This window comes from Lepisosteus oculatus, chromosome 15 (assembly GCF_040954835.1).
Source record: "Lepisosteus oculatus isolate fLepOcu1 chromosome 15, fLepOcu1.hap2, whole genome shotgun sequence".
In the NCBI taxonomy this organism is placed as follows: Eukaryota; Metazoa; Chordata; class Actinopteri; order Semionotiformes; family Lepisosteidae; genus Lepisosteus; species Lepisosteus oculatus.
This window is the reverse complement of record NC_090710.1, coordinates 20,038,844-20,051,352: the sequence shown is the minus strand read 5'-3', so window position 1 is coordinate 20,051,352 and position 12,509 is coordinate 20,038,844. Positions and strand designations below refer to the sequence as shown.

The 12,509-nt window shown below is 42.3% G+C and overlaps 1 protein-coding gene across 9 annotated transcripts in view; it reads left to right on the top strand.

Moving 5' to 3' along the window:
- The window catches only part of shroom2a (shroom family member 2a), an 84,623-nt gene that overhangs the window by 56,726 nt on the left and 15,388 nt on the right, over positions 1–12,509 (top strand). For all 9 annotated transcript variants that reach the window (XM_015363821.2, XM_006639112.3, XM_015363822.2 and 6 more), the window contains 3 exons: positions 1,308–1,430; positions 2,069–4,721; positions 6,278–6,375. In XM_015363821.2, the coding sequence (XP_015219307.2) occupies positions 1,308–1,430; positions 2,069–4,721; positions 6,278–6,375 (2,874 nt within the window). The remainder of the gene's footprint in view (positions 1–1,307; positions 1,431–2,068; positions 4,722–6,277; positions 6,376–12,509) is intronic.

Below are 12,509 nucleotides of genomic sequence, written 5' to 3'. Positions count from 1 at the left end.
AAGACAAGTAAAATGATTGTGTAATTGTTTTCCATAAATTCGTTAGCTGTGAAGGTGGTAGAGTGGAGCTGGGGCCATGTGCTCTATTCTGGACCTGGGGTGCTGTCTGTGTGGAGTTTGTACTCTCCCCATGTCCACATGGGAGTCCTCCAGGTGTTCTGGTTTCCACCTACAGTCCAAAAGCATGCTGATAAAACTGGCCCTGGCTGTGAGTGTCTGTGTCTGTACGGCATACCTGCCCTGTGATGGTCCTGTCCAGGGGCTGGCTCGCACCCATTGCTTGCTGGGATAGGCTCCAGCTCCCCCACAAACACACACTGGGTTAGAAAATGGATGGATGTTAGCTGTGATGCTACAGAAGTGGCCAAAATGTAGTCAGTCCCAATGATGTGGCCCTCAGATGAGCTACGTAAAAATATACCTTTCATCATCGCCTCCTGTCAAGACAGCAACCTCTAGAGCAACAGTGTTCGTGCTGTGGCACACAGAGCAGTTTCACTGCGGGGTACAGGCAAGGCTTGGCCAGTGTGTACAGGCAGCCATGGTGTGAAGGAAATGTGCTCAAGGTGAATGCAGGTAGAGAACAGAAACTGAGGGTCCACACACAACCATAGTTCTGTCTGAAAAAGCCAGCTTTGGTGACTGTGGGTAACTAAATATTCTTTTTTTGTTGTTATGCTGGTATTGTTTGTTTTGTTTCAGTTTTATAATGCGCAGGCCTGGATCCTCCCAGCATCGCCAATTGTATTCAAGTCTGGCACTCAGCTTTAACAGTGATTGCAGCAAATACTTTGCTGACTGGGGCGCATTGAAGAGAACTGATGTGCGATTATCTGGCACATAATACAAAATGTTTTGGGGAATTAATACAATCATCCTCTAGGACATGGAATCACAAAGAGGAAATGTGACCTACTGTATTGGAGAAACCTCTCTAATACCACATCACTTCGTTATTAGCTATATTCTTCATTTTTCTGACATGCTGTCCACTTCTCTTCATTACTAAAGCATGCTGATGACAAAACAGGCAATCAAATTATAGATTTGAATAAATCACTTTTCACCAGCAAGGTTAAACACTATATTAAGACTGTATTTTGTGCTGATGTCTTTCTTGAGTGAAAATTTGAATTGTGGTCTATTCATATCTTTGGTTGTTTTTGAAAAGGATCGCTGCGATTGTTAAATGTTTACAAGGATTGCAGGGAGGTATACACATTTACGTACGTGACTGCAGGCCAGTCGCACTGCAGGTTATCTTTCGGTCTCTCGATAATCATGTGCTACTTGTTGTCTCTTTCTAGGAGGAATGAACCGGTAAGCAGGCCCCACTCCTGGCACTCGACCAAGTTCACAGAGAACCAATCAGAAGCTGCAAAAACACAATTAACACCCACAACTGTCTGGCACACGAGATACGATGCAAGGTGAGTTGGCCTGCGTTTCCCAGCAATGAGTGTGGCCATGTCACCTGGGCAGTCCCCAGCACCTGCACTGTCTTCCCCTTCTGATATTTTAATGTGGAATTTTAAAGGTAGTGAAGGGTAAAAGTTGCAGCTTGTAAATTAAGTCCTTTTTTTTTCATTTAAAATAATTTGTGAGTTTTCTTCTAATGTGTTACGAATGAGATGTGAAATGATGACTTGTGTCAAAATGATTTTTGCCATGTCTTCTGACTTGGTAGCTTAAATTTGTGTGCCAGGTATCAATGTCAAAGAATAGGAATGTAATTCCACCATTTATTCAACATTGTTTAACGGACTCATTCATCTAAGAATTTTTACAGTGTGAGTAAGGCTGCATTTTAACGATTCTTGGGCTTCACTGGTAATGACTTGTTGAATAAAGATACTTCTTCTATTCCTTGGTCACTTTTGCTAGAATTCCCATTGCCATTGCCTCTGTTACTTGTATGTCGGGAATCACCTATATATATTTTTTTCTCCTAATATTAGTTTATTCCCTGGCTAAGAATGTTGTTTCCAACCTGGGAAGAAGACGATCTTACAGGTATCTCCTTTTGACTGACCGCTTCTCTTTAACGCTGTCTGTATGTGCTTTTTAGCTCATCTTCACATGACCTCACCGGCTCATGGGATCAGCCGAACCTTCGGCGTGCGTCAGATCAGTTCAGCTCCCTTGGCAGCATGGACAGCCTAGAGCACTCCTCCCACCCCTACCCGCCCGGCCGCCTGTCCCCGGCCAAGTCCAACACCAGCATCGACCACCTGGGGGGCAGCGGCCATGGCAACAAGAGAGATTCGGCCTACAGCTCCTTCTCCACCAGCTCCAGCACCCCGGACTACACCCTGTCCAAGAGCAACGCCGCCTCCACGGAGAACATGCTGCACAAGGTGGGCCAGTGGGACGCGGGCAGGCACAGCAATGGGAGGCACAGCCAGAGCCTGAGCGATGACCGGCAGGGGTATCTGCAGCTGCCCGCCGGGACTGGAGGCAGGGAGAGCCCCCGGACGGACGAGCAGCCCGGGTCCCGGTATTCCAGCTCGGGGAGGTCCAGCTTCGGCCCCGTGTGGCACATCCCCGAGAAGAAGAAGCGCAGCCCCTCGCCTCCCCCGCCTCCTCCGCCGGTGCGCAGTGACAGCTTTGCGGCAACTAAAGTTCACGAGAAGGGACTGGCGGTCCCTTACTCGGAGACAGCCGAGACACCCTCTTACCCTCATAACCTGCAGAAGCCTCAGGCCAGATCGGGGGACTGGGTGTCTGGTGAACTGAGTGAAAACCAACAGAAAGCCTACCGTGCCAATGAAAGAGGACACGAGGCCAGGCGGAATTATAACCCCTCTCCCAAGAACGAAACCCTCCCTCCTTACATTTCACTGGACAGTTACAACAACAACCAGTTGAATGCAAACAAGTCATTCTCCTTGTCAAGCACAGACATTCGGGCAGGGCAAAATCCGTACAACTATGTGCCCTACCACCAACGCCAGTACAGCGATGAAAGCGCCTTGTATCAGCAACCTCGATCAACCTCTGTACCAAAGCAGCAGAATGTAGGCAACTACTACAGCAGCATGCAAGAGCTGCCTACTGACAGCTTCAGTCAGCACTATAATCAGGCTCAGGTGAGGACTTCTAGTACTTCCTTATCCAGTCCTCCTATGGATCAAAATATGGAGGGCACTGGGCATAGTCGATATTACTGCATTACAGCCAGGCAGCCTGCCCAGACTGTTTCTCAGGCATCGCTGGTGAAGGTGGAGGGCTGGAAAGGCAGCACAGGGATCGAGTCAGCTGCCGTGTTAAGTGAAAAGAGTTTTTCAGGTGCTCAAAAGGTCAGCAAGGCCAAGTGCCTACTACCTCAACAGCAGCAACCTCATCCCGATATCAAGGACAGTAATGGGTATTATAAACAAGAGAATGTTCATGACAGGTCAATTTCAGCTTCTGTACAAGACACCCCAGCAGTGAAATCTAATGTTGAGGATAGAGGAGGGCACAAGAGGAACAATGTATATAATATGGAAATTAATTACATGAGCTATCCTCCCAACAAGCATGATGACCTGAAGAAGTATGGGGGCATCCAGCAAACAGACCAACAGAAAGAACTATGGTTGACTGAAGGGGAAGAGAAGATCAGTCCGCAGAAAACTCCGATGCTTCACTCTCTGGCTCAAGAGAGCCTGAGTACAGCTGGCCACCCTTCAGAACCTCAGAGCGGCTGTGCCCGGCAAGAGGCTGTCGACCCTCTTACCGCGAAACAGGTGAGGCGTAGTGACCGCTACGCCACCACTTTACGCAATGAAATCCAGATGAAACGAGCTCAGCTGCAGAAGAGCAAAAGCTCCGCCACCCTGACGGGTCCCAGCGAAGCCGAAGAAGACGCAGAGGTCTGGAAGGGCGAGTCGACGGAGAGCTCCACCTCGTCCTCTGATGGCTCCTTCTCCAGCACCTACAAAGATCACCTGAAAGAAGCTCAGGCCAGAGTCCTCAGAGCTACATCTTTCAAGAGGAGAGATCTGGAACCTGTGCTACTTGAACTTCCGGTACCGGATGCCTTGCCCACCTACTCGTCCTCTGCTCTTGCACGTAAAGACGTCAACCCCGCGCTCAGCTCCTCCGAGGCCCCACGGAGCAGAGCTAGCTCTGCCACGGGAAGCGGTGCTGCCCAGGTATCCCGAATCGGAGGCAGAAAGCGCTTCACGGCAGAGCAAAAGGTAAGATCGTACTCGGAGCCAGATAAGATAAACGAGGTAGGAGTGACAAAGACTCATCCTTATCCGGACAAGGCCACGTCGTTCGCGGATCGCTGCAAGTTCTTTGAGGGCACGTCCAAGTCTGCCTTCCCTAAACCGCTCTCGAGACCAGCGCTGCAGAGCTCCTGCGAAGAACACGGCGAAGGGAGGCTCTCCAGGAAGTTGCACCACGGCGAGACGGAGGAGTCGTGGCACGAGCAGAGGTCACGCGCTGCTTCGTTGGGCTATGGCTGCTCATTGGGTGCTCTGGAGGAGGATCAGGGTGGCTATAATGTCCGTGCAAGGGCCACAGAAAGGTATATAATGCTGGAACAGCAGCGATTAGGCACTTTTGCAGAGTATGAAGCCACGTGGAATGAGCAGAGGAAGCTCTCGGAAGCGAGACCTTCGGGGAGGTACCACTCAGCCGACAACATCCTGGATTCAGGGATGGAAGAGAAAATTTCTTATATCCATGAGAGGTCCAGATCGTCTCCATCGGCCGATTTCCACGGACAGGTCAGAGCACACAAAATGTTTGTATCCTCATGTCAAATGCTTGTTCAATCATTATAAAAAGGACAAAGTCAGGGAGGATAAAAGCATACAGTTATTTGAAATATTTAGAACTTTTTGCTTTTCCAAAAGCTAAGATTGTGCGAGACAGTTTTCTGACTCAGCTATCAGGAAATGGTTCTATTTTCTGCTTTGTGAATTAAAAGTCTGATCCGTTCCTCTGTTCTGATTTATTTGTAAGACGTTGCAGATAAAATAAATTAATATACCGGCTTTGAAGCCAAAGAGAAAAAGCTTCCATTAATCTGAAACACAGCTGTTTTAGTCTGGTATTTCCATGTATAACTTGCCACAACTAACCATTCTTTTTCCAAAGCATTTTTTATGAGCAGCTGTGCTTTTCCCTAGTATAACTTATCAAAATCAAGCCGATGTCCATGTTTGCTCAGCTTCTTATTTTGTACCATATTTGTAAATTTGCAGTAGATCTTTAATCAAAACAACAAAGAATGATGATAATTACCCCAGCTGTCACAGAAAATACCAGGTTGGGCACAATTTGGCAGTATTTCTTCTGCTACCCTTGAATTAGTCATCTGCGGTTAGGGAAGCTTTCAAGGAAAAAAAATGAAGCTTGGAAGGACAGATGAAATCCCTAAATTCAAATCTGTAAACACGATTGTATTAAAGTAGTATCCCAAAAATTTTCCCTATGTGCCTTTCAAAACTATTTAAATTTGGGAAGAACAATATAGTTGGATGATTTATTTTGGAAACCCAGCAGAATGCAAGTGAAATAAATAAAAAACAAAATAATAAAATGCATTTTTAGAGTGTTGGTGAAGACTAGACAATGAATATCTGGTTGAACACTCAGTATTGCTGTGTTTATTACAATAAAACTGGTCACACAGCGTTGTAGTAACATGGAAATGGTCTACACACCCTCAGCATCTAAATACAAGTTCTTGTTTGAATTCAATACTTTATAATAATTTCACATATGAACCCTTTGAAAACTTATGTACAACATTAAGTAAAATGCTTTATGAGTCATTAAAAACTAAAATAACATTTGTAACATTTTTAGTAGCTTTTGGTAAACTTCACTTAATGTTGTATTTGTATTTTTTAACAAACTATTGTTAAACTATTATTAATTCATACAATAAATTGCAGAGCTTATCTGTGTAGCTTTTACAGGATCCAATCAATTATAGTCAGTAGTGACATTTTAAACCATGTTTAGACAGGCAGGATATGTGAGTAATAGAAATTTAAAGAAACATAGAGGCTTAGTCAAACATTAATCCAAGCTAATTCAGACACACCCAGAGATTGGGGGAAAAAAAAGGAAGAGGTTTTATGAGCTGAGTACTAACTTGAAAATGTCTTAACTTTTGGTAAGTCTAGAGGCAAAATAGGACCGTGATGAGATTTACATCTCAGTCCAGCCGACCAAGCCCTCAAATAGAAGTTTTGATAATTACAGATTTTCTTTCGGTTGGAAACTCTTCTAGTCTGTCATTAGAAAGTGTTCTGTTCTAAATGCTTTTCAGAATGTCCCTGTGCAAGGAAGGAAGAAGGAGGATTATTCTCAGAGACAGCAGAACCCGTCTGGCTGTAAAAACTCTGACGCCGAACCTCCTTCTACAAGGTAAAGCTCTTTTTGATCAACTGACGTTGCGTTAAGGTTGTTTGAAGCTTCTGCTTCGTAAGAGAGGTGAATGCTTACTGTTTGCAGCTTGTATCTCTGCAGTTCGTGCTGTGCTAATACCTGAATGTGGTGGGGTTACACAGCTTAGGCTACGTATTTACAGTTGGTTAACTCCAGAAGTGGTGGCTCCAGCGTTTTTGCATAAGCACAGGCTGTGGCATTAAGATTTTAAGCATGTTTGTATACCTTATTTAAAATAATTTTTAATATTTATTTTAAATAGAATAATAATGTAGGGATGATTACTTTTTAGAAACATGGTCTGGCTGTGCTGTTATCAGTGGAATCCTTCCTTTGTGCTGTTTGTGTTGTTAATGCACCGTTCAGTGTGCTGTGATCATGAAATGCCTCTGCGTATGTAGAAAATGCGAAAGGGGATGATTCATGTATTTATTTGGGTACAGTGTGGTTAAATGCACTGTAGCTTAAAAGGTAAGTTCTAAAAGAAGGTGATTTTTTTTGTGTTGGTTTTCATTTTGTGAGGAAAGCTTTATGACGACTGCCAGCCAGAGAACAAAACGCCTACACTGGCACTTTGTACTTGCCTGGGCGAAACAGCACATTCTTTATTGTCCAGCCGCTCATAACAGCCCTAAGGCTCAGGCCCAGTTGTAAAAAGAAAGCCATCTTTGATCTGCTCTTTCTCTCACAGAAAAAAAAGTACATTTAATGGGTTAAAGCCATACAGCGACAGCTGTGCCTGTACACAGAGGAAGTACAGTAACTAATACTGTTTAGGAGGGCAAACCAATGAGTGTATAATTGACTGAAATGCACCAGGGAGAGAGCTCCTAACTTAATTAGTGCTGAATTTTACAGTGTGAGGTTTTTAACTTATTTCTTTTAACTTGTATTTTAACTTATCTTGGGGGTTTCAGAGGGTAAAGAGCATCATTTATATTGTTATAAGCAGTCCTTTAGATCTAGGAGTGGTTTAGTGTAAGTGTCTTTGCAGTAGTATTAATGAAAAAAAACTCTAGCCTTCAAGTATTTGCCTGGAAGTCGAATTCTTATTATTTTGGGAGGTTTTGACTTTGAAATAAGGTATCCTAGTTTAGCTAGGTTACATAGGTGTGACAGGGAGAGGCTACCTAAAAATCCATGAATTGCAAAACAGGAATACCTTGCATTTTTCTTTAACTTTGGTCGTGTTTTTCTGTTTGTGTTTAAAATAAAGTAGGAATTGTGGTTGTGGGAGCTTGCCTTAGTGTCTCCCTCTCCTCCACCACAGCTGATATTTCAGCTATGCCGATGGCTACAATAACAATGTATTTTTTTCCCCCGAATCCTCAATAAGCACATTTAGTTTTAAGCGATTTTGCAGATATGGCAGATCTGCTATTATATACTTGTTCGAGGAATGCGAAAAAAATGCTGTTGCATCTAAGGGGCAAAAAAGGGCCTTTTTGTCCTCGGCACTGGTTGAATTATGCATCCGGTCTGCTGGTATCCAAGGCTCTTGTCCCAGGAATGCGCTCCCATGCTCCTGCTCTCTCCTTTACCCTGAATCGGGCTGGGCGTGCAGAAAGTTTCTTTAATTGTCAGTTGATGTCAGATTTGCTAGGATCCTAAACTTTAGTAAGTTAAGAGCTGTAAAAGTATACTTTAATGTTTATTGTAATTACATAACGTAATTTTGCACCTGTGACTGTGCTACATTGTGGTTCATTGGTGACCTGACGGGATATAAACATCATTCATCACTCATCAGGTCAGGCTAAAGTGCAGGGCTTAGTTCCCATTTGAGTAATACAAGTGTTTTTGTACAACATTACTGTTGACAGATGACTCAGTTTACAAACCCTTCGATCATTTTTTTCTCAAATAAAAGGGGCAGTGCTCCGATGACTGTTGTGTAGTGTTAACAAAATGGAGAAAGGCACACATTTGCAGGAGTGATGGAGTTCCAGGTTGTGGCTTCATAATAAAAACCAACGTGCACCATGATCCACTAAAACCCTTCACCTTGAGCTCATGGAATATTGTAACAGTGGAGTTCAACGTTGTCTTAATTTTCTTTAGTTCTAAAGAGCGCTTTAATTGTGAATGTGTGAACAGTTATGTTTATGCACAATTTCCATTTGTCAGAGTGCACTGTTCACTTTTTTCACTATTTTACTGTGTCGCCTGTTGCAGTAGATTTCAGAGCATGCAGTGTGATTTTGAGAGTGGATACGTTCAACATTTGAACTTAAGTCTTATTTAACGTCAACATTGACTTAAATTTGCAGCTTATTTAACAAGTTAATGTGCATTAAAATAAAATGTGCTTACTGGACAGCCGTCTTAAACAGAGCTAAATGCACAATAAGCATTTTTTGGCAATTTCATTTTACTCTACTGGGAAAAGGGCTTTTTTTTCACGTCAATGGCAGAGTGTTTTTCCCCTAAAATACTGGAAACACACCTGTAGCTCATTCAGGGGCAGTGGGGGCTTGAAAAGGGGCTCATAATCCAGGTGATTTTTTTGTGGTTGTAAACTATACCGGAGGAGAATCACTGCAAATCCTTTAGATTCCGGATTCCACTGCTGTCTGGGTATCACTTGTGTTTGTCCTGCTTGTGGAACCGCTGTCTAGAATCTGGGCCATGCAGGAGTTGCAGCTTTGCCAGGTGTTTGCTTTGTGGGCTGGGAGAGACGGGCCCGCCTTCTGTGTAGAAAGAAGAAACTGGTGTGCAGCTCAGGGCCTTTGGCCCCAGCAGTGGTGTGGGCTGGTGAGGAGACCAACCAGCCATTAGTTTAAATCTTATCTGGTGACGATTATGCAGTGACGATTCATTTCTGCATGTCAGTGAAATAAAAAATGATCGATAGCTTTAAAATACTAATGACTGTACAAGACGCAATGCAAAGGCCACTGTGTGCTATTATAATATACTTACAGGCTATAATAATATACTTACTCTTCAAAGCTTGAAAACCTTGTTGTTTCTGAACATTGCTTAGTTGACACACTGTCAGCCCTGAAAGAGCTTTTCTGGGCAGGGCTGTGCAAAAAAAGAGGTCACCATGTGCCACAAGGGCAGAGCAGAAACTTGTGGCGCCTCTATAGAAAACAGGACCCCCATAACAAAGTGGTGTCACGGCCTTTCCCCAGTCTGCATTTGTGCAGCAGAATGGCATGTCGAGCGCTCGTCTTTCTTGAAGTGTGCCGTATTTTTTTGTTTTTGTTGTGCCATTAAAAATTTGAGCCCATGTGCGCCAGTGAAAAGATACACGTTGAAAGACAAGGCTACATTGTTAGTCTTCTCATGCCGTTATTACCTCGAATCACCGAGATACTGTCTGGGACTACAGTCCTGTTACCAATGGAAACGCTTCCTGCTTGACAGGTTTCAGAGCTCTCACATGCAAATGTTTCCTAAGCCCACCTACAGGGGTACACAAATAAGTCCCTGCCTACTGTTGGAAACTACTGAGTGTTTTATACCTTAAGTATGACTTTTCCACTGTCGCTGTACAAATAAAGACCATCGGTACTGGCAAGTAGCATGGCAGTTCATTGTATATTTTTTGGATTAAAATACAACACGTAATGAGCAATCTACAATGTGTAGGTCTAGATAAGGTTTGAAGTATAGTTCATTTAAGTCGATAAACTTCTATGATTCATACAAAATGTATACATTCTCAGTTCGTGCTTTCTTCTGGAGATGGAGAGCGGATTTCCTTCGCTTCCTTCTTCAGTGTTTTTTAACTAGTGACAAACTTAAGAAACTATACTAAACTAAACAATAGCAAAATGTTATTATTGTATGAGACAAAACAAGGGATATACCAGTTTGTAGGAATAATGTTTTCAGCAAACAAGCTTCCATTCCAAAAAGTACAAATTGACATTCACAATCTTTTATATATAATAATTTTCGTATTCATTTTCGTTTATTTTTCACATACAGTTGGCTGTTTTAAGCAAGATTTAGAAGACGATTTCTTTTAAGTACAGAACACTTTAATGTACTGTACAATTTAAAAACCGTCAAGTGTGAGCTGCAAAGGAACCCTGTTAATTGCACACAAACATTTTGGCCATTTCTTGCGTGTTTTTCCATCTTTGTTTCTATTTTTCTGTGTAGAATTAGAGTCAATTTTCACATTTGATATTACTGTATTGGTGATTTTCACTGTCAGTACAAACATCAAAATAAGCGCTAGGCATGGGGGAATTTCTTTAGTTCAGTCGTTAATCAATACATCAGAATATAATATTGATTTAAGCATGTTTTGTATCATAAGCAGAGGTCTTGTTTTCTGTGTGTATAAGGCTTCTGGGAAAAACACATGGCACTATTTAGTGAGATGCTTTTTTCTGAATTTGTGTACAAAATCCTGAAATTCTATCTGGCAGCTTGTAATGGCAAGAAATAATGTGAACCAGGTGTTTTGAATCATTTTAATATATTGATACTTTTGATGAAGTTTGGAGTATTGTGTGCCGTAACTCCTTGAGTGAGTATGTGGTTTGTATTGATTAGTTTCAAAGACACAGTAGATATGCATGAGGGGACAGCTCATTTTCAGTTTCATTAAAAAAAAATCTTGAGTGATTTAGTAGTTTTAAAAAGCTGCCCGTTTTCCATCAACCTTGCCGTCATCTGAATCGCCATACTGATGCACATTTAATTTCTCCGAGAAATGAACAACTACTTTGCTGTGCATCTCTTTCTGTGCAAGTCACGGGTAATGCTTTTCAAGCACCACAATTATAAAATGAACTCTTTCAAGTGAGATGAATGCGGTATAAATCCATATAAATCAGGGTTCTGCTACCCTTTCACAAATGTCTTAAGTTGTGTACAGTTTGATTTACATTCTTTTTTTCTTGTCTGATAATTTCCAGATGTAACCGTCTTTACCTGCTGCTGTACGTAGTTGGGTTTGGGTTTTTATTTCTGGTGTGAGCAGATATTGTGATTAGAACAGCAAGGGTTGTGTGACAATTGTGTCTTTGCATAAACCTGATTTTCTTTGCAAAACAAATGTGCAAAATAACCAAAAATCAATTTAAAAAAATGTCTTGATAAAATTGAAGTATTTTTCTTGCAAAAACAGTAACTAAAGCTGTGTGCCAGGAAAAATGCTTGCAAAATTGTCTTTCATTGATCAGTATCTATGCATTTCATGCAAATGGAAGTATGCATGAGCTGTGAGCAGTGGCTAGCCATATAGGTATGAATGACCCGCCTGCTTTAAAGTTATGCTGTAGTTTAAATTAGTATGTATTTTAAAATTGTTGGTGCTTTCTAATGCTTATAGGATGATGTTTGCTTTTAGAGTCTTAAGTAGGTAAAGTAAGTCTTTGTGGTATAACATCCAACATATTTGATGAAGCTTTTGACTCTTTTGTGAATTTCTGGTGTAAACAGCCCTGTGCTTTGAAGGTTCTTCTCTTCAGCACCCAGGAATAATGAAGGAATAACTCTTAGACTCATTGATTCACATTTGACACTTTGCAGGTCTTTGCCATTGGGCGCTTCTGGTGCTTGAAGCTTTCTTTCACTCCACTGTTTTAAACAGTAAGACCTGATGACAGTCCAATCTACTAAGCATGCTGCATGCGTTCCCTCCCTGCCGCTTGTCTGAATCACTCTAGAAACCCTTCTCGAGGCTCTACCGTTCACCTTCTGTGTGATCCTGCTGAAGGAGAATTGAGCTGCGCTCATCTTTGACATCGTCCTCGGTAAAAGCCATCTTACAATCGGAGCCTGCAATCCAGTTTGGGTTCGGTTTTCATGTTGTGGTTCAGGGAGATTTCTCATTTATTGTGACATTTTGCACGTATCTCTGTTCAAGTCCCTAAAAGGAAAATTGGAACTTGGAGGAATGTCTTTATCTGCATTAAAGTGCAGCATGGGCAGCTGTAATGTAGGAACCTTCATATTTCTCTGTGGGTACATCCTGCTCTCGCAGAGAAAGGAAGATTTAATAACCATCCAACACACAAGACTACAGGCTGTTAAGCAGTGGTTGTGACACCGATATGAGCTGTGGGCTGCTGGTAGTGGACAAAAACATAGAAACACTAATTTAAAGTCACTTAATAAGGTATTGGGTTGTTTTTAGGCTTTCTTCC